Source organism: Xenopus laevis, chromosome 5L (genome assembly GCF_017654675.1).
Source record: "Xenopus laevis strain J_2021 chromosome 5L, Xenopus_laevis_v10.1, whole genome shotgun sequence".
Taxonomy (NCBI): domain Eukaryota; kingdom Metazoa; phylum Chordata; class Amphibia; order Anura; family Pipidae; genus Xenopus; species Xenopus laevis.
The window spans coordinates 151,832,938-151,856,097 of record NC_054379.1 but is presented as its reverse complement, the minus strand read 5'-3'; the positions used below and the strand labels follow the sequence as shown (position 1 = coordinate 151,856,097).

The 23,160-nt window shown below is 40.8% G+C and overlaps 1 protein-coding gene across 4 annotated transcripts in view; it reads left to right on the top strand.

Annotated features, from left to right (window-relative positions):
* Window positions 1–23,160, top strand: part of nbas.L (NBAS subunit of NRZ tethering complex L homeolog) — a 457,628-nt gene that overhangs the window by 30,117 nt on the left and 404,351 nt on the right. For all 4 annotated transcript variants that reach the window (XM_041563562.1, XM_041563561.1, XM_041563560.1 and 1 more), the window contains exon 10: window positions 19,939–20,077. In XM_041563562.1, coding sequence (XP_041419496.1) covers window positions 19,939–20,077 — 139 coding nt within the window. The remainder of the gene's footprint in view (window positions 1–19,938; window positions 20,078–23,160) is intronic.

Below are 23,160 nucleotides of genomic sequence, written 5' to 3'. Positions count from 1 at the left end.
GAAGGTTCCAGGTCATGGAACTCCGAGGTAACTTCTAATATCCTCATATTTTGCAACAGGGGGTACTTTATTTATTATAATACACAAATTTCAGTGAGTCATGTGACAGAAATTACATCAGAACTCACCGTTTATAACTGGTGACATCAGAACTCACCGTTTAGAAGGATATAATTTACAAGATATTCATGGCTTTTGTTTATATTATATATATATATATATATATATATATATATATATATATATATATATATATATATATATATATATATATATATATATATATATATATATATATATATATATATATATAACAAACAAGGGAAAGTTGTGCTCACCACTATTTTTAAAACCATTAGGCGGGGGTGCAATGAGGGTGTGACCACAAAATACATATAGTCAACTACAAGAGTCCTCTGCACTCAACCCATTATCAATATATTTAAGACAGCGACATTTTGTGCATACTGCTACTAAAAAATGCCTTACCCTTTAAACAACACAGGGATTGTTTGTCCATATATTGCAATATATTTAAGCTGGCCAACTACGTCAAAGTCATCCCATATCTGGCCAGTCCTACGCTTAATTTTCATCTGATTCATTAAGAATTCAATTGCTTAATTATACATTTTACAAAGGGACTAAGTTTTACCTGCAACTTACTAGCTGCTTTCAAAGTAAAACTCCCAAACTTGGTTGCCCTTTTATTAGACACCAGTGGGATCACCTGACTATAGCTGGGAGGGGTGGGAGCTACAACATGGAGCTGGTCACTGCTCCTGTATAACTATAACAAACAAGGGAAAGTTGTGCTCACCACTATTTTTTAAAATATATATATATATAACGTAAAGCAGGATGCGACACTCACAGGGACTTGATGCAAGGACCAAAAAATCTTTTATTGGCTCAACGTTTCAATCCCCCACAGGGATATTCGTCCTGACGAAGATCCCTGTGGTAGATCGAAACGTTGAGTCCCCCTAACATCCAGATTTCTGAAATTACAAACTGGAGAGCCGTTGAATAAACAGCTAAATAACTCAAAACACCACAAAAAATAAAAACCAATTGTAATTTGTCTCAGAATATCGCTCTCAAGATCATAATAAAAGTTAATTTAAAGGTGAACAACCCCTTTAAGAGTGAGTTTGGTGGTGGAGTTTGGAAGGTCAATAGGTGAGGGCCTGAAGCGAAAGACATACAATAGACTCTCTGTTTAATGGTTACTGGGGTCAGCGACCATGACAGCTCAATGGCATTTTCAGGTGCTGGCTGGACATAGGTAAAATACAAACAACAATGATTTATTAACCATACAAAATAAATAGGGATGCACCGAATCCACTATTTTGGATTCGGCTGAACCCCCGAATCCTTTGTGAAAGATTCGGCCGAATACCGAACCGAATCCGAACCAAATCCGAACCCTAATTTGCATATGCAAATTAGTGATGGGAAGGGGAAAACATTTTTTACTTCCTTGTTTTCTGACAAAAAGTCACACAATTTCCCTCCCGCCCCTAATTTGCATATGCAAATTATGATTAGAATCCTGCTGAAAAAGGCTGAATCCTGGATTCGGTGCATCCCTAAAAATAAATCATTAACACCAATTAAAATGTTGCTTAGAATTGGTCCATCTATAAAATACTTTCTGTAAAATCAAAGGTGAGCACCTCCTTTAATTTCATATTTAATATTTTACGAGATGAATGAAAACAGGGAGACTGGAGTTTCCATTCCATCACTGCTCAGCTAAGCAATGAACTTGAATTTCAGGGATAAATAAAATCTGTCTTTTGCTGATGATAGTGTCCCATTAAAGCAAGGTGCTGTAAGTCCTTTATAGTGGAGAACATTATCACTGTGCAGGCAGCTAACAGAGTTTATGTAGCCTTTAACAGATAAGATCACAATTATACTCAATCAATGGCACTTGGTATCACTGGAGCTAAGTTAATGTACCAAGCAAGTGGCGGCGATTTAGTAGTAGTTTAAGTGCTTCTCTATAGCAGATAATGGCTTGTTAGCAAATTGGCAATACACACATACGTAATATGGCAAGGTGTGTGATAAAGATCCGTATAGACAGAACCCACGATAAGGGCTGTAAATGAAAAAGCAGAATTTACTGCAGGGATGTGCTTACAGTATAGCATAGGCCTATGATTACGTGCCCTGTTGCACAAAACATGCATGGTTTATTGTAAGCACGTTCCTGCAATAAATCCGGCTGCAGTAGTGCCAAGCTGTCACTCTAATCTAAGCAAGTTCTGTGTCGGATTTCATTTTTCTCCATGAAGAGTGATACATTCAGTTAAAGCACACACGCTCGTGTATATGGCACATACAGGGGGTCGAGTTTACTTTTACCATAAAAATTCACATTTTCAAGGGTATTTTGCAGTCTAAACGTGAATTTTCAATTTATTATATCTCGAAGCTGGCAATAGCTCAAATCCGAATATACTCCAGCTAAAACCTGTCGAGGTCATGTAGAAGTCAATAGCAGAGGTCCCATGAACCATTTGAATGTGTTTGTAGTCAAGTTTTTTTTCGTTTCGCTCAAAAACTCGATTCGTTCGAGTGATTTGAGTTTTTTTTGTCGCTCTTCAGGATTGATCAACTTTTGTATGCCATTCTGATCTGAGAAGTCAAGTGCAATCTAATTGATTTGGATTGTACAGGTACAGTTTAGTTTTATATTGGTGCTCATCAGAGGTGGGCCAAGCCAACCGAGTGCCTTAAGCAGCCTGGCGGGACACTTCAGCCCCATTGCATGATGGACAGATTTAAGAGAGTTCAGATTAGGGGTAGGCAGATGAGTTACTTGCTCTGTGCCCCCATTGTTGTGTCCTAGGCAGGTGCCTCTTCTGCCTGTCTGGTCCTAGTGCTCATGAGAAATCAGAAGAGGAGTTGCTATTTGTATATAATTACCTAAAAAACTCTGAATTACGGCAAGACCATCTCAAATTTGGTTCATTTTAAGCCATTTCCTTTCGCTAATTATAAAACCAGGCATTGTACTTGATGGTAACTAAGCTGCATGAACCCATATTGGGTTTAATAGGAAATTTTAGGTATGTTCAGCTAAATTACGTAAAGGAAAACTATACCCCCAAAATGAATACTTGAGCAACAGATGTTATATCAAATTAAGTGTCATATTAAAGAATCTTATCATATATCTATCTATCTATCTATCTATCTATCTATCTATCTATCTATCTATCTATCTATCTATCTATCTATCTATCTATCTATCTATCTATCTATCATCTATCTATATACACACACACACACACACACACACATATTGACCTTTTACATCTCTTGCCTTGAACCCCCATTTCGTGATGGTCTGTGTGCTGCCTCAGAGATCACCTGACCAGAAATACTACAACTGTAACAGGAAGAAGTGTGGGAGTAAAACACAGAACTCTGTCTGTTAATTGGCTCATGTGACCTAACATGTATGGTTTGTTGGTGTGTTTGTGTGCACCGTGAATCATACGATCCCAGGGGGCGGCCCTTATTTTTTTAAAATGGCAATTTTCTATTTAGGATTACCCAATGGCACATACTACTAAAAAAGTATATTATTATGAAAATGGTTTATTTACATGAAGAAGGGTTTTACATATGACCTGGTTTAAGCAATATATCTTTATATAGACTTCTATTGTTTGAGGGGTATAGTTTTCCTTTAAATATCCCTTATTTGGACCCCTCCTAGCATTCTGGCTAATAGATCTTATACCTGTATAACCTAGACGCAAAACACAATGTTATGGTGCAAACGGCTTCTTGCACTACACATACCTAAGTGCAGGGGTCCGCAACCTACCTACAGGAGTTTCTGTTTGGCACTACACCTGGTTTTTATGCTTTCAAAACTTGCCTGGAATTCAAAAATAACCATCTGCTTTGAGTCCACTGGGAGCAACATCCAATGGGTTGGTGAGTAACACGTTTCTCATGAGCCACTGGTTGGGGACCACTTCCTTAGTGGATATGTTGTATTTACACAAGACAACAAGTACCTGTTCATTTCTATGCTTAAATGACTTTGTACTTGGTCAGGGTCAGACTGGCTTGCTAGAGTACCAGCGGTTCTCCCTGTGGGCTCAGTCGCTAGTGGTCCGCAGTCTTGAAAATTTCCTTTAGCCCCCCTCTTATTTCCACCGCTAGCCTATATAACCTATGTATCTTCAGGAATCGTCTCCATCTAATTGGGAATCTCTGGAGGGCCCTAAAATGCCCAGTCTACCATTCTACTGGCTGAACTTATGACATTAAAACAGCAAGCCCTCGTATTTCTCTTTATTTGCAAGCGTCAGCAGTGCCCCTGCACCATCCGTCGTCCCTTTGATAACATAAATGAAGAAAAAAGAACCCTAAAAAAAAACGCGCGTTCCATATTTCTTCAGTAATAAAATTGTGACGAGTACCTGCTTTGTGCGGCTCTGTTAAATAGTTTTATTTTTCTTTTATTTTCTTCTTTTGGTATTGGGTTTGGTACGTGGAAATCTTTAATCATCACAAATAACCTTCTGCTCGCACAAGAGCTTTAGGTACTTTTGAGGCAATAGCACCATTAATCTTAATAGACTCTCCTGCTTCCCTTTTCAGCCTCGTACAGAACGAGCTTTTCTTCCTTCTCTGTTTGGAACTGTGTGCTGCCATAATGAATTTTACTTCAGCCCTGAGAGACATTTTTTTTTTCACCCTTAACTTAATATGGCAGCTCTATTCCAGCTGTCAGTGAATTTCATTTATCCTGATAAGTACCATTTAAATTATACATCTGTATCGCTAATGGGGTGGCACTGCTTTAAAGGCAAAACGGAAAGCCCATAACTACAAAAAAAAGAAAAGCAGTTGGTACTGCAAGCAGATCAGTTATTTCTATAATGAGCCAATGAGTTGCTGTAAATAAGTTGGGTATCTGGTCTCAGGTCAGAATCCTTTATACACTGCACTTGCAGTACGATAAATATTCTCGTTTCCCATCTGGACATCTTATAATTCTGCCCATATAAATATATTTGGGCTCAAGGGAATGTACTGCTCCTTGCCCACACCAAACAGATCAGTAGCATTTTTTCTAACTCTCTAGCCAAAGGTTTCTTTGTCTTTTGTAGAGCCATAATACATTTATGGGATCCATTATCCGTAAACCTGTTATTCAGAAAGCTCCAAATTACATAGTTACATACATAGTTACATAGTTAAATTGGGTCGAAAAAAGATCAAAGTCCATCAAGTTCAACCCCTCCAGATGAAAACCCAGCATCCATGCACACACCCCTCCCTACTTTTAATTAAATTCTATATACCCATACCTATACTAACTATACAGCTTAGTATCACAATAGCCTTTGATATTATGTCTGTCCAAAAAATCATCCAAGCCATTCTTATAGTCATTAACTGAATCAGCATCACAACATCACCCGGCAGTGCATTCCACAACCTCACTGTCCTGACTGTGAAGAACCCCCTACGTTGCTTCAAATGAAAGTTCTTTTCTTCTAGTCTAAAGGGGAGGCCTCTGGTACGGTGATCCACTTTATGGGTAAAAATGTCCCCTGCTATTTATCTATAATGTCCTCTAATGTACTTGTAAGTGTAATCATGTCCCCTCGCAAGCGCCTTTTTTCCAGAGAAAACAACCCCAACCTTGACAGTCTCCCCTCATAATTTGTCTTCCGTCCCTCTAACCAGTTTAGTTGCACTTAGTCTCTGCACTCTCTCCAGCTCATTTATATCCCTCTTAAGGACTGGAGTCCAAAACTGCACTGCATACTCCAGATGAGGCCTCACCAGGGACCTATAAAGAGGCAGAATTAGGTTTTCATCCCTTGAGTTAATGCCCTTTTTTATGCAAGACAGAACTGTATCAGAATTGAATAATAAACCCCATTTTCTAATTAATAATTTTCAGCACCCCTTAAGCTTCGCTTCTCAGCAGCAGCCCAGAGCAAACTGAGCATGTGCAGTGCCACTGACACTCAAAAGTGGCCTAATACAATCCAAGATGGCAAGCTCCTGAGTACAAATTTGAAGGCCTGGATCATTACTGTTATAGGGCTGCTGAATCTCTGGGCAGGTACATTAAGTTCAGTATATAAAATAAATACAGCATGTCCAACCGTGATCACATTTAGTCTAGGGAACTCCTCTTATTTGCACTAGAGTCCCGCATGGGTGCATTTTTTGAAACCCGCAATTTGACCTGCATGTTCCCGCTACCCGATCCGCAATAGGCTAATGAACCTGATTTGACCGGAAGTGACGTCACTCCGTTGTGGAATCTTCCCAAAAAATTGTAAAAACTGGAAGAATCACAAGGATGGGTGGGAGGGAGGGATCAAGCCCACACCTTTGTTGGCTACCCAGCTGGGTTACCCGTGGACTGCCCGCACGGCCAAGGAATCAGACAATTTTTGCCCGAAACTGACCACTTTACGGGTATTCAGCGGGTACCTGACCCAATGCAGGACTCTTATTTACACTACTGGGATTGCCCTATGCATATTATAATACATTCAGTGACTACTTTCCCTTTCCAACTTCAGGTTTGTTTTCACATCGACATTCAGCAAAATAAATGATTCTTCCTATTCCTTATCGCTTGCTTACATATATACATATCATTTATTTTTATTCTTATTTTTGGCCTTTGTAAGTGAGCTATATTCGAATATTCTGTTGACAACATGCCATAAGTGATGCAGGCATTTCTGTGACAATATTACAAAAAGCTTAGACCAGTATTAATAAATATGTTACACTTGTTCAATGTTTCAGTTCAAAATGTAGTCTTTAATTGAGAGTGGCCCTTAAGTAGGGCTCCCGGAGAGCCGCTGTGTAGACTTGCCGTCATTCCTGCGTTGGCCTCCCACGTAGCGACTTTCTGTATGTGGGCAGGAGGGAAGGCATTCCATGCCCTGATTATTAGCCTTTATTAATGAGCTATTACAGGCAATTTGTGCAGCAGCTGAGCAGAATAACTCTGGAGACAAATGAGTTCAATACTTTGCAATAAGCCTGAAAGAAGAACAACAGTCTAATAATAGTAAAGAGCTGGAGTTCAGTTCCAGGGCTGCAGAGGATGAGATGTGATCCCTGGTTGTAAATGGCTGCCCGGAAGAAAGAAAGAAAAAAAAGCACCATTTTTTGGGATTGAATGGAAGAGGCGCCAGACAGGTAATAGGTCTAATACTTACAGGAGAAGGAAAGGCTAACATTTTGTAAGTTTTTTCAGAAAGGTCTATATAAATATACCAGTAAACCCTCAAAGTAATGCTGCTCTGAGTCCTCTGTCAAAAGAAACCCAAATTTCTTTCTTTCTATTGTGTACAAATGGACTTCTGGACTTCCTGTTTTCAGCTTAAAGCGATACTGACACGTTCCTATAAAAATCATAGGAACGTGTCAGTATCAAGTATGTGCTGCATCTGGAATAGTTCCCCTCAAAGCCGCCCCCAGCCCCGTGAACCTTTGTGCAGCCAACCTGCTGACACTACTCCTGATCTTCCGTGTTGCTTCAGTGACGCTGGGCTGGAGGTGGAGCGATCCTTCCATAGGCTGAAGTCTTGTTTTCATTTGTAATCAGCCTATGGAAGGATCACACCTCCCCCAGCCCAGCGTCACTGAAACAGCACCAAAGATCTTTTAGCAGTGTCGGAAGTTTGGGTTAATGCAGCTTCGCGGGGCTGGGGTCGGCTTTGAGGTGAACTATTCCGGGTGCGGCATATACTTGAAATTGACACGTTCCTATGATTTTGCTTTAAACCTCCAGGGCTTGGGCTTGAGCATGCTCAGTTTGCTCCGCCCTCCCCTCCCCCCTCCCTGCTTTTATCTGAGCCCAGAACTATGAGTGAGCAGAAAGTGATGTCACACCAAGCTAATATGGCAGCTGCTTTCCTAAACAAACAGAGAGAGCTTCTAGAGCCTTATAGCTTGCAGTACCGTGGCTAATCTATTGGCAATAAACTGCTTCAGTAGCTTTCCTTCTCCTTTAAGTTTGTGTAAGAGCATAATGAAAGGGATTCAACATTTGTGGAAAGCAAAGAGTAATGAAGGGCAGGTTCAATTTTCTCTGTTTTTTTAATGCCATTAGTAGAGCTAAGATCCCCATGTCTTGGGGCGTGCTTTCCACTAGTATCCAGGTCAAGGCCCTATTTTAAATGTGAATTTGGCATTAAATGAAATATGGCAGTTAGTGGCTAGGCAATACAAAGGATATTAATGCAGTTTATTAAAGGTGCACAGGCTCTACGGACATAAAGCAGTGGGTTTTGGGGATATGTCTGCTTGGAGCTATGTCTTGAAACGGCTTGACTTGCTCATGCTTCATTAGTGACAGGCTCTGATGATGATGATGTTGGTATGGGCATCTGGGAAATTGACATCAGCTAGGGGCATCTGTGGAGTTGAGTCTCTTTAACTATGGTGTCGGGTTATTATGTTAAAACAATATTTACCCATGATCTACTCTGCACCAGTTCAATGGAAATGCTGATCCCAAACAGCCCCCCAGCCTCCTGGCTGCAAATCGAGAGAGGCACATCAGGAATGGCAGCCACCATGTATGGCTTCTGGTTATCTGACTCCATCGCTGAGCAGGAGTATGATCACTCCAAGCATAGAGTATCTGGTTCTGACTTTTACAAAGTTGCATCTGTGTGGTTGAGATGGGGAGTCCTGTGCCGAGGGGCAGAGCTTAAAAAAAGAAGGGTTACAGTGGGCCTGGGTGGTGGAGCCCATAAGGTATAGGGGTCACTGGGATTTCTCCTGGTATTTTGCCAGCCCAGTCCAACCCTTGCGGGATGCCACATTTATTGGCAATAGACTGGGTGTCAAGTTCATAGGGACCTTGGAATGGAAAGGGTTAAGGGACACTGATCTAGGATATCACCAGGCATTGGTTGCAATATATTAGGAAACTTTTAATTTTTATATCTTGGTAGTTACTTGTGATATGTATATCTCCAACCGCCCAACCATTGGTTTAACCCTTTCAGTGCCACGGGTTCTTTGATTTTGCGGTACGTACGGCACAGATCAACACGAGGATTTGCATGGCAGCATCGTTTATCCTACACCACTGTCACTGAAAATGTTAAGTCTATATAAAAGCCCAAATATCTCCTTCTCCCTGCATTTCATCTTGATTTTATCCACAGACCGGAGTGCTTCAGTATTCATTTCAGCAGTAGTTCCAAGTGGCTGGTCCTGTAAGAGTCATCCAACGCCTTTGTTATTTAATATCTTTTAACCCCTTCAAAAACAGGCACGTGTTCCTTATTGTGTTCAGTAGGCATCCCTTATGCCCCCTGGTCGATAGATTTATGATGAATGTGAAGTGAGCGGGATTAAATTTCTGGGAAGGTTCTGCCATATTGTACCGACAAGTTACTGCACATTTCTATTCTGTCCTATTTAGGCCATTTGTATGCAGCGTGAGGGAAAACGAATGTAGTTTACAGTATTTAACGTTGATAAAAATAGCAATGCTTTGTCGGACCCTCTGGCAGCAAAGGGATTACACACATTGGTGCTGCAGCCAATCGAAATGCCGCCGTTTCGCCACTTGGAGGCGCAGTTTGCTCAGATTACACCAAGCTCCCCAGACTTGCTTTATTTTCCCCAACGACGGATAAAATTATGTGAGCAGCTTTTCAGCCTGATGGGTACCTGCGATGATATTCACCTTGAGAGCCTCAGCATAAAGTGCATGAGCGAAGCACAAGTCATTTGTTATGTCACGGAAGCCAATGGGATATTACTATCTATTCAATTCACAGGCACCTGTAGGTTTTATGCAGCGTATAGATTCCTCGCCTAACTGCATAAATAGAGCGGCGGAAAGAAAGAGGCGGCAATCAATAAAAGTAAATGGGATGAAATTATGCAGCCAACGGAGACTCGCCTGATGCTGCAAATCATAGAAGTTTGGTACTTAAGTTTAAAGGGGATTTACTTCTAGTGAGATCAATCTGCAGGCAGTTTTTGCAAATTTGTCCTAGATTTGCAGCAGGGCTGCTGTACACCTCTCCCGACACAGCAGCCCTATCCATCTTATGATGCAGAACCCCTGACTTAAAGGACAAGGAAATTTAAACTAAAGAAGTAGCTAAAAATGTTGTACATTATGTTTTGGGCTTCTGTACCAGCCCCAGGCAACCAAAGCCCTTTAGCAGGGAAGGTCTGTGTCTCCAAAGATGCCCCAGTAGCTCCCCGTCTTCTTTTCTGCTGATTCACTGCACATGCTCTGTGCTGCTGTCACTTACTGAGCTTAGGGACCCACTCACAATATACATTACACATAGAATAGAAATGTCACAATATAAGGCTGATTAGTAATTAATACAGATAATTACTACATGGCAGCACAGAAACCAGTGCAATTAGCATAAGAATTTAATAATCAGCAAACCTGTAGCATCAGCTTATATTACAGGGGAAGCTCATTTTCTGCTGGATAATTAGTGACGAGCCCTAAGCTTAGCTTCTCAACAGCTGCTCAGAGCCCACTGAGCATGTGAGTGTCACAGACACTTTCCAGGATGGTGACCCCCTGTGACAAGTTTGAAGTCCTGGATCATTGCTGCTATTGACAAGTTGAAACTTTAGGCTGGTGCAATAAATTCAGTATATAAAACATGGCATTTTTAACCTTATTAATTTTTAGGGTTTAGTTCTCCTTTAACCCCTATTGCTTCAGTGTGGCCCTTATCCTCCAGTTTTGCGGGGGTTCGGTGGGCCTTTCTAGAGTGTGCGTGTAGAGCAAGTGCCATAGTCTAGAGGCTTTGCCATTGGAATATACCGGTATGCAAATTGCCTGGATTAGACTGGCAATCTGGATATTACTGCATATTGCTGTTTGCTGTAAATTGTCATAGTCTTGTGTCTTCATTTGTGCCCATTGGGGGCTGCGTGAGCCTCAGTGTACAGGTATGGGACCTGTTATACAGAATGCTCGGACCCTGGGTTTTTCAGGATAATAGATCTTTCTGTAATTTGGATATTCATGCCTTAAGTCTACTAGAAAACCATTTAAACATGAAATAAACCCAATAGGATTGTTTTGCCTCCAATAAGGATTAATTATAACTTAGTTGGGATCAAGTACAGGGTGCTGTTTTATTATTACAGTCTATGGTAGACGGCCTTCCCGTAATTTGGAGCATTTTGGATAACGGGTTTCCGGATAACAGATCCCATACCTGTACTAGTGTATAGGTATTGGGCCTGTTATCCAGAATGCATGGGACCTAGGGTTTCCCCATATGCTGTAAATTGTCATAGTCTTCTATCTTCATTTGTGCCCATTGGGGGCTGTGTGGATCAAAAACACTGACCGCTAATACCCAGAAATAGAAGAAAAACCCCAGATTATTTATGTAAAATCTCAACAGTAGAATCTTTGGGTTTGGGTGCCAAGCCTCAATGTACAGGTATGGACCTGTTATCCAGAATGCTCGGCCCTGGGGTTTTCTGGATAACAGATCTTTCTATAATTTTTATCTCCATACCTTAATTAAACCCAATAGGATGTTTTTTCTTCCAATAGGGATTAATTAGAATTTAGTTGGGATCAAGTAGAAGGTGCTGTTTAATTATCACAGAGAAAAAGCAAATCATTTTAATTGTTTCATAATAATGGAGTCTATGGCCTTCCCGTAATTGGGAGCTTTCTGGATAATGGGTTTCCGGATAATGGAATAGATGGCTTTCTGAACCTATCAACCTTTGTCCTGCTGCAAACAATTCAGCAATGATGTGACTGACAGCAGAAGCAGTTGTTTGTGCCCATTGTTATACCCAAAGTGGGTTCCCAACGTTCCATTGGCTTGAGCTGGGCTGCCCATACACCCTGCCAGGCTGAGCTTTTTGGGGATTCAGATTGCAGCACAGAGCAGCGGTGCCTCGTGAATTCAATCAGATGCAGCTTTTAGTATGAGGGAAGCCTATTATGCTGAGGAACGGCATCTTGCTGTAAGGTAGCGACATGGGCCTATTAACTTACTCCTTCTCCCTTCTTTTTCAATTACACACACTGATCGTTAGCAGAAGCCATTTGCGATCTCCTTTAGCTGGAGCAATAAGCCACAGCCAATGGCTTTTACTATTTAAGACATTAAGCGTCAGTGTGGGAAGCTGGCTCTAGTGCCGTCACTGTATGTTCATAATAAAAAAGCATATTTTCGAGTCTGCCGTGCGATGAGCTGCTCTTTTGTGTGTGCTGGATAATTTATATGGAAGTGTGATGTAACCATCAAAGACATGTGGGACACAACAGGTATGGGATCCATTATCCGTAAACCCCTTTTCTCTGAATTACAGAAAGGTCGTCTTCCATAGACTCCATTTTATCCAAATAATCCAAATGTAAAAAAAAAAAAAAAAAAGATTTCCTTTTTCTCTGTACTAATAAAACAGTAGCTTGTTCTTGATCCCAACTAAGATATAAATAATCCTTATTGGAAGCAAAACCAGCCTATTGGGTTTATTTAATGTTTACATGATTTTCTAGTAGATTTACAGTATTAAGATCCAAATTATGGAAAGATCCTTTATCCGGGGAAACCCCCGGTCCAGAGCAAACAGGTTTAGTTTAAATGGTCCAAGCTGTCTCTCATGGGGAGGTATTAAAAGGATGAACAGGTTAGTGACCTGTAACTTTCAACCAGTAATGAGCTTTATTTGAACGTTTTGATTAAGAAGCACCTGCTTTTGGGGAGGCGCTACGGTTCCCAACGCTGTGTTGTGGTGCTGGGTAAACATGATATAGTCAGGGTAGCCATTCTGGGGGGGAACAAACGCAATTACTACAAAGGGGCCCTCTACTTGGTGCTCTGCCCTGCTGCTTTACATGGTACCGTTCAATGCGTCCACCATACCTAATACCAATTCTGCCTTCATCCATGAACTGCTGGTGCAACACTCTATAAAGTCATCCTTCCCCTTGGAACCATGGAGTTATACATTGTACCATTGCAATGAAGTTGGTTTATTAACATCAGCCATGGACTTTGCCTTTGAGTTATGCCTTGTACCAAAATGGAATTACATGATTCACACAGTATTGATGTTCCTCTCTAGTGATCTGCCTGGCACTTGTTCATTGGAATCAGCCATGTACTTTGAAGCTTATCCAGGTTGCTGTTTCTGGCACCAGTGCAGGGAAGTGAGCCGAGCACTGTCCATCTTTCCTAAGGTGCTGTACCTTGTCAAACTGTAATGAAGTCGGCTATACACTGTGGAGCTCCACCCCGTTACTGGTTTAGTAACGTCAACTGTGCAATTTGAAGCTCCACCTGGGTGTTGTACCTGTTACCAGTGCTATGAGGTCAGCCACATATTTTGAAACCTAACCCGTCCCCAGTGATTTTCTTGGTACCGAATCAGAGAGTCATCCATATGTTTTTGAGCTTCATGGAAGTCACCGATATACTGTGCGGCTCCCCTAAATGCTCTGCCTTGTTTTGACTGTGTTGAAGCCAACAACACATTGTGGAGACACATTCGGGGGCATGTAATAAAAGTCGCAAAGAGCAAAACAATTCGCACCAATAAGTATAAAAATTCACGTCTTGCAATGTAATATTGTTCCTTAAACTGTTATTACATTGCGAACTTTAATTGCGCATTGCGAATTTTAAATGCACACTCTTAAGAAGTTCTTGAAGGTGTCGTAATCTTTTGGAGCAAACATAACGACTTTTTCAGCAAGTTTTATTACATTGATTCTTCCACTGTCGGAAGTGGTCGCTAAACAGTTTCCGTGTTCGCAAAAGCTATATTAAAGTCTCGTAAAATTTGTTCGCGCAAATGCATTGCGAATAGTTGTTCCGTTACCGACTTTTATTACATTCCCGGATTATTGTGTCTTTTGTCTGTTACTTGTTGAGCAATACACTTTGGAGCTCCACCTGGTTGTTGTGCCTGGTAGCCATGCAACCAGAACAAGAAGGGAATCAGATGACACTCACAAATGCAAAATGTGCTGACTATGTTTGGTTTATTGAGATCTACATACTACATTTCAGAGGATCTCCCCCTTTCTCAAGTGTTCCCTTCTTGTTCTGGTTGTAATTGGAACTCCTGAGCAGCAGAGTTCCCAGATAGAGCTCCACTGAAGTCACCACACAGACTGTAATATTGGTAGCCATGCAATCAGATCAGATGTGTATTTTGAACTCCACTATAGTGACCTGCCTGGCACTGGATCAATGTATTTAACCATACACTATGGTGCATTCACTTACCCAGACCCAGTGAGCAAATTGCAATTTAAAGTGCAAATGCCATGTTTTTCCCCCCTCAGTGCAGCATTTTCCCCCAGAATTCTACCGGCATTTCGGGCACTAGACAGGTGTTGAATCGGACCCAATTGCGCTGCGTCTGATGGAGAAACTGAACATATTTCATTAAAATGGATAGAATTGCGCATAACCACGTTCATTCATCTCAATGACTTGTACTACTGTAATGAAGTCAGCCATGCGTGCAGTTTTACCTTATGTTGTTCAGTGCTGTGAAGTCAGCGACCCTCTGTTTGCTGTGGGCCATAATATATGTTTATATAAATAACTGCCATTATAACTGAAGGCTTGGGCCGAATTAGCCTTATGTTGAAAACAAAAGGTCCATGCTATTTTCTCCGGCTGGTTGGCGGTGCGTTGCGTGGGCACACTTCGTTTTGAGCATTTGGCAAACTGGCAGTTACAGCCATACAGACTAGCCGTTACGATCTTCCCACTAATATCGGCTGCCGGCAAAACTATTCTTTATGCTTTGGACAAATGTTGTGCTGGGTTGTGTTGGATCCAGTTGGCAGTGGCTTCTTAACAAATGAGAGAGCAATTACTGTGATTTGAAGTAATTACATTTCATGGAATTGGCACGGATGCCTGCTATGATACAGGAGCATTTCTCATCCATTTCTCTTGCTCGGCAGTAACATATTTGTTTTCCGTTGAAAGACTGATAAAAGGCAGATTTGTGCGGCGAGAGAGTCGACGGAAGGTAAAGGTAGAGCGTGGAGAGCTTTTCTCCAAATGCATCTTCATTCTACGCTAGTCATGTCTCATAGAATCATCTGTCAGTCAGCTTGGCCTTCCTTTCAGAGATGCAGATGAAATATACAAAGCACATTTGTGTAAATGTACAGAACAAAAAAAAAGAAAAGAGTAGAAAAGAGTAGAGATCTCCTTTGGAAACCCAACAGGAGGGGGAATATACTCTGCATATAATTAACAGGTACAGTATGTTCCATTCAGTTGCTGAACATACTGTAGACCGTTAAAAATGGGAGCTTCGTTTGATTATATGATTATAAATTTCTGGAGTTTTAGTCCTTCAACACCCAGACCCCAAAGTTAAAAATACAAGGCACATAAAGAGGTAGAACACTTTGCTTAGCATATAAAACCCATATTTTGTTTTTTCTTTCTCTTTTCATAATTGCTTTTCACATGATATGTTCAAGTAGTACAAGTAGTTGCCTTAAGCCAAACAACAAGTTTCTCGGTGTATAATACCCCTCCCAATTGCCATTCCCCAATGGGGTTTATGGGGTTTGTGCTCATGTAGTTGAACCATGTTGTTATTTTAGGATTGTTTTGTTTAGTTAACCAACACCAATGCACTGACAAGGTTAGAGAATTCCTGATAGAGGTGAAGCAGCAGTGGGTTTTACAGTAACATTGGGTATATAATAAAACAGGTGTCAAAATGGCAGTGAATATTGTTTCGCACAACGTGCAAGGTTTTAATTCTCCTTCTAAATGGACTAAAGCTTTTTCCTTTTACAATTCTATTGCAGCAGACATAGTTTGTCTACAAGAGACCCATTTTTCCAACACTTCTTTCCCCAAATATTTTCACTATAGATATCCCATTGTGTACATGGCAAAGGGGCCCACTAAAACTAAAGGGGTGGCTATCTTCTTTAGAGCTGGATTGCCCGTTGTAATAGAAGACTTAGTAGCTGACCCAGAAGGTAGATTTTTACAATTAAAATTACTATTGCATGACTCTAGGGTGGTCCATTTTTGGATGAGAATTCACACTATTATATTCTCTGTCTGTAATAAAAATACCTGGTGGTCTAGTGGTGCGGCGGCGTGGACGGCCGCCACGCTGCCACGCTCCTTCTCTTGCCTCCAGCGCTGGCGCCCTCTTGGTTTCTTAGGGTGCGCCTCTTAAAGGTACAGGCGCGCTGGCGTGATTACGCCAGCGCGCATTGGCGCACGTTTTGGAGCGAAATTTGAAAATATTTAAGGCCCATTCATACTCCCAGCCAGTGCCCGTGATAGAACTTTGTTTCTAAGTGGTTTCTGAGCCCAGTGCATCTGTTCCTGTTATTCTGTATCCTGTTTATTCGTGTTTGACCCTGCCTGTATCCTGACTATTCTGAACTCTGTATCCTGACCCTTGCCTGCCTACGACAACTCTTCCTGCTTAACCCCCTTGATTGACAACCCGGTTTGACCCTTGCCTGCCTGACGATTCTGATATCCGCCTGCCTTGCCAGTCTGACGATTCTCTTGCCTGCTCCATTTGTACCGTGACCTTCGGCCCAAAAGACTCTGCTAACAGCCGTGCCCCTTTGCCAGCCAGAACTCTTTGCCTTGCACCCCTCGTTAAGTCCAGGTGGCACCCAAGTAAGCTGAGGGCTCCTCCCGAAGCCCAACGGTGGTCACACTACTGGTGGAGCCGAGCCGAGACCAGGGTGCTTGGCATTTGTTCTGGTATCGGGTGCCGGCCGTGACACTGTCTTTCACATTAATGTCAGAAGGGACCCACTGATAGCACTTTTGAATGGTAAATGTGCAGGTTTTACTAAACTGCAGCATAAACTTCTCACGATAATATTTGTGGCCGCAAAACAAACCATAGCTAAAGCTTGGAAATCCTGCTCCATCACCCTTTCGGCCTTTAAACATAAAGTAGATTGGATTATGGTGAATGAAAAATTGGCTAGCTTTCTTAATAATACCCACAATAAGTACTTAAAAGTTTGGCAACCATGGTTGGATTACAGGTGTAGCGACCCCATCACAAGACAGCTTCTTTCATTATGACTTATATAATGTATTTGGTACCATGTTAGGTCCTTACTAACGGGCCTGATGAGATCATCACTGTAGAATATACGCTGGTCATCTGAGAGGGAATTCCGGATCATTGCCTAGTGTATAGGGATGGATGAATTTTTTCACCTTGTTTCGCCGAAAAAAATTACGCCCATAGACTTGTATGGCGTTGTGCGTCAAAATAAAAAGACGTGCGTCAAAAAAATTAAGCCGCTTGACAATTTTTTGGACGCCCATAAACTTTAATGGGCGTCGGTGACGTTTCGCCGCCAGCAAATTTTTGGCGAAACGGAACAAATTCGCCCATCTAGTGTAACATATCTTTTTACCATGTGAATCTCTGTTTAGGTCTCTCTGACTCATTTGTGTTGTGTATGCTAAGGCAGATTTCTTATATTTTGTTTTTATTTTCTTTTAGGATTTATGTTTAAGTAAATTTATTAAGATAACGTGAGAGTATTTTATGTAGAATAATATGCTTTATACATGTTTCAGGACTTTTTGTAACATTCCAGTCTTACATAAATATTGTATGTTTTAAAATGCAGTAAAAAATTATTGATAAAAAAAAACAAAAAACTGTGACTTTATATCTCAGGGCAACAGAACATGAAAATTTTTTTGTTCATGCCATAAATTCTCCCTCCCCCCTCATGTTGGGATATGAAAGTTAGGGTTCCAGTCTTGTGGAGGATTCGGTATTTGCATAACTGAAAATGTGTCTAGTTGATTGAGATAAACATCAACATTGGTTGATAGGAGTAGGAAAGCTGTGGCCCCTACTATTTTTTGGTCAGTTTGTGACTATTAATTATTGTAATTATTAACCATTTGGGATTTTCTGTTTTGTAGGAGAATCTATTTCAACATTGCTTATTAATCATCAGACAGGGCATTCACTTTTTATGTAAAGAAGAAAAACAGAATAACACTACAGTTTATTTTACACATTATGGGGGATCATAGGGTTTTTTTTATGTCCCTCCTGCAAGTGCAGACGTAAGGGGCACAAAATCTTACCCCTTAAGGTTCATTCTCCAAAACATATCTTTGCTCTGCACCTTGCCCCAGAGAGGGCAAACACAAACAGCCCAGTAATTACTACCTACCATAGGGCAGAGGGTAAAGGTGGCCATACACAGGCAGATAAAAGCTGCTGACAGACCAAGTTGGCAGCTTATTGGCCAGTGTATGAGGCCCTCTGATAGGCTTCCCTGACCGGTATCTGGCTGAAAATCGTCCAGATGTCAACTAGGCAGGTTTAAAAATCCCGTCAGATCAAGGGCTACATCAGTTTGCTAATGTGGTCCTTGTTCCAGACACCTGCATTCCCATCCCTAGGGCCCACAATCGGATCAGCCCTATATCTCCCTTCAAGGTGGGCATATCAGGTCCAGATGCGCTCATTTGGCGACCTTTCCAAACGAGCAGATGTGCCCATGTATGGCCTCCTTAAAGGAGAAGGAAAGGTTAAAACTAAGTAAGCTTTATCAGAAAGGTCTATATAAATTAGGGATGCACCCAATCCACTATTTTGGATTCGGCCGAACCCCCAAATCCTTCGCGAAAGATTCGACTGAATACCGAACCAAATCGTTATTTGCATATGCAAATTAGGAGTGGGAAACCATTTTTTACTTCCTTGTTTTGTGACAAGTCACTCGATTTCCCTTCCTGCCCCTAATTTGCATATGCAAATTAGGATTCGGATTGGATTCAGCCGGCAGAAGGATTCGGCCGAATCCTGCTGAAAAAGGCTGAATCCTGGATTCGGTGCATCCCTAATATAAATACACTAGTAAACCCTCAAAGTAATGCTGCTCTGTCAAAATAAAAAACACATTTTTTCCCATCTATTGTGTACACATGGGCTTTTGTATCAGACTTCCTATTTTTATCTTAAACCTCCAGGTCTTGGGCTTGAGCATGCTCAGTTTCCTCCTCTATCCCCCCTCCCTTCTTTCCTCCCTGTTGTAATCTAAGCTCAGAGCTTTGAGTGACCAGGGAGAGACTCAGGCAGGAAGTGATGTCACAGCAAGCTAATATGGCAGCTGCTATCCTAAACAAACAGAGACATTGGGGCTCATTTATCAACACAGGGCAAATTTCCCCATGGGCAGTTACCTATAGCAACAAATCGGTGATTAGCTTTTTAAAGCCAGCTGCAAGTAGAACAATGAATGCAGCAATTTGATTGGTTGCCGTGGGTTACTGCCCATGGGCAAATTTGCCCAGTGTTTATAAATGACCCCCAGTGTCTAGAGCTGATTACTCAGGTATGGAAAAGCATTCTGAAGAATAAAAATGGAGTTATAGCTTGCACTGCTGGGGCTAATCTATTGGCAATAAACGGCCTTGGTAGCTTTCCTTCTCCTTTAAGAATAAGGCTCTGTAGTGCTTTGCCCCCACTAGTGGTCCATAATTGAGCATTTGAATGACACAAAAGAAACAGCCAGGAAGCAGAAGGGGGTACACTTACATGCCTCCCCAAGGCTGCCCATGATCATGGTACTGCTGAACACAAGCATTGTTGTACTCATGGGTCATGGAGCACAGAGACCTCAGACCTATCAGAAAAGTGCAGGGCGCTAATATGCAAACAACATGGAGATTTGTGCATATTGGTTGTGGTTGCCACCATTTTGGCAATAGGCCAATAAGCTGATGTATCGGTCAAGAGTGACTTAGTTGGCAGCCAATATTAAATTGTGCTTGGAGTAGCTAACTTCATATAAGTAGCTGGTGGAGGCCCACTGGAGTTGGAATTCATCAATTCTGGCCTGGATATAATAGCAACTTGTCAACTGGTTCTCTCTAGGCTTCTCCTCGTTGGAGGCATTGGGACAAATGAAGACGGGGTGTCTAAGGCAACACAATGCGGAATAACAGCCTGGAGAGTTCTGTCTGGCTCGCCTCATTACAAACAGGTCACTAATTACGAAGATGATGTCGGCACTGTAAGTAATAGGAGAATGCCTTCCATGAATTTTACTGTTAATTAGAAGTACTAAATTATGTATAGTATTATATTAAATGCCTCATTTAAATGTTCAGCAGTTGAACATGTTTACAGTAAATTAAAAAGGCCCTTGGTTGCTAGGCGTACGCCTTTCCGGAGGCTGTGAGCTTGTATTTCGGAAAGTGCAGGCCACGAATATAAATATCGTATTTTGTTTTCCCTCATCTATTCCTTGAAGCATGTAAAATCGAATTCATTATTTACAAGCTGGCATAATCGTTTTCCTTCTTTTATTCAAATGGTCCTCTTCTTTTGCAATAAAACTAATGAGAGAAATGTATATGGGCCACACTGATATGGAGTCGTTGCCTTTCACGTGCAGCCTAATGTTGAATGTCAGCTGACAAACCAATTTATCATTTCACCGGAAGGAGAGATTGGCATCTATGTATTAATAACAGTGAAGGATATGAGTTACGGGGAATCCAGGGCTGGTTTTTCATTGAAATAGAACCACACAAATATGCTTCAATTAATGTGGTGTGATGGGGCTGGGATATTAAACCGTGAGCTTTCCAGCTGCGGCCATGATTTGACATCGCTACAGGGAGGAAGGTAAAATGAATTTACTCCCAAAGAACTACAGTGCTACAGTTGTCTGAGAAATTGTACTTAGAACAGAATTTATTTGGCAGAAGCCCCGTTTTACAAAATTCCCGATCACAAAAAGTTACAGTGTAAAGAAAGGAAGAAGGCACATTTAAAATAGCTAAAAGTAAACCTTAAAAATAAGTGAATGTAAAATTGATGAGGGTGCTATTCTAATCACTTTTGCAATGTACATTCGTTCTTTATTTTTTTTAATTCCAAGATATTAAGGGATACATGTCCTGTTAACATTAATTAATTTTTTTACAACACCGCATGCTGGTCATTTTCTGACCAGTCTGACCACCAAGTAGTCAAGGAAGTTGTCAGGAGAAAGAAAGAGACTGCTCTGATGTTCTTCTGATTAAGAAAAAAATTAGAAACCTTTCTCAATTATTTTCCAAACCAGAAGAACATCAGAACAGCCTCTTTCTTTCTCCTGACAACTTCCTTGACTACTTGGTGGTCAGACTAGTCAGAAAAAGTACCAGCAGATGGTGCTGTTGTAACAAATTAATTCATATTAACAGTAAATGTATCCTTTAATATCTTGGAATAAAAAATAAGTAAATAATGAATCTACATGGCAAAAATACTTTGAATGGCACTGTCATCAATTTTACATTCACTTATTTTTAAGGTTTACTTATCCTTTAATGTTGCATATCACCATTACTAAAGCTGGCCATACATTATAACTGGTCCTAATTGGTAGTCTGCTTGAATGTTCTTCTGGGTAGGAAAGATTCGAGAAAGGTTTCTTTTTTTTTCTAACCAGAAGAACATCAGAGCCTTTTTTTTTTTTTTTCTTCTGACAACTTCTTGGTGGTCAGTAAATGACCAGCAGATGGAGCTGTTGTAACAAAAATCTTTCATGTTAACAGTACATGTATCCTTTAATATCTTGGAATAAATATAATAAATAAATAACGAATTTACATTGCAAAAGAACAGCACTCTCATCAATTTTACATTCACTTATTTTTAAGGTTTATTTATACTTTAAGTATGATGGGTAAAGTGCTGGAATGAGGCACCAATGACCCACCAGAAAAGATTGACCCATATATGATATGGGTCAATCTTGATATGTAAACCCATATCTGGTACCTGCCCACATTTATTGCAGTTAGGGTCGCCACCTTTTATTTTCTCCCAACTATGGGCAACAGGCCAGTGACATCAGGGTCAGGTGATGACCTGGCGATCACTGATTGACTGATCGCCAAGCCGTTAACTCTAATGTCCTGTCTGATTGTAATAATTTGTAATTCTGGACAGGCAGTTTTCATCCGGACAGCTCTTCCAAAAACCAGGCTTTAGCTAGAGGCATGTCTGTTCAGCAGAACAACCTAGGGCCAATAGGATTTTCTCCAATAACCAGTGGGCCAGCCAACCCTGACTGGGTGTTAGTGAACTATGCCAGTGGTTCCAAAACCTTAAATTGGGAAGTTAAGGAACAGTCAAAAGAGTATAATTTCAGATTATAGTAAAATTTGAGGGTAAATGCTTATTTACTTTGCTGGCTAAAATAGCATCCCAACTTATTGTTTAAATCAAATGGAGGCATAAACTCAAGGATTTTATTTAAAGACCTCTGAACTAGGTTATGGTGATAAGGAAGTAGAACTTAGAGTTTAGAGTTCAAATTAAAGGGATTCTGTTGTGATTTTTATAGCATAGTTTTTATTTCTGAATTACACTGTACAATCTTTTTTAGTTGTAATATTGGTGTGTAGGCAGCCATCTCAGGTCATTATGCCTGATCTTGTGCTTTCAGAAAGAGCCAGCACTTCACAATGAAACTACTTTCAGATAAGCTTTTGTTTCTCCTACTCAGTATAACTGAAGGAGTTGCAGCAGGACTTGGATTTTTACTACTGAGTGCTGTATTTGTGGTGTTAAAGCCTTGACTAGCTGGCCAGTATTATTGGTAGATTTCTGATGGATAAGGATGAAGATAATGTACTTGTTAATTACCTGTCGTGTTCATCATAAGGATGATAGATTTTGTAAGGGAGTTTAGGTTTGGCAGACAATACATATGCCCAAACTGAGCTCCACACATATGAATGCAAAGAATAACATTCTCCATGAACATAAAGCTATACCAACTTAATTTACATATGTCATAGATAAGCTCTACTTCCAATTAGGGTGTGTTTTTTTCCTTTTATAATAAGTGATATATCTAGCAGGCTTGAGAGGATACCATTTACAGTCTGGGAAATGAGAAGTTTTCATTAACGAACCATAATCAGGAGAAAATTGTCTCCCACTCAGTAGGACATAGCTTCCAAATACATCTCTCACTTCAATTACATGCAATGAGAAATAAATATAACAGACATTAAATTAGAGTTTGGTAAAGCATTCCGGAACCTTTAGGTTGGCATAATTCATGGAAATTGTTAATTCTAGAACTGTCCTTAG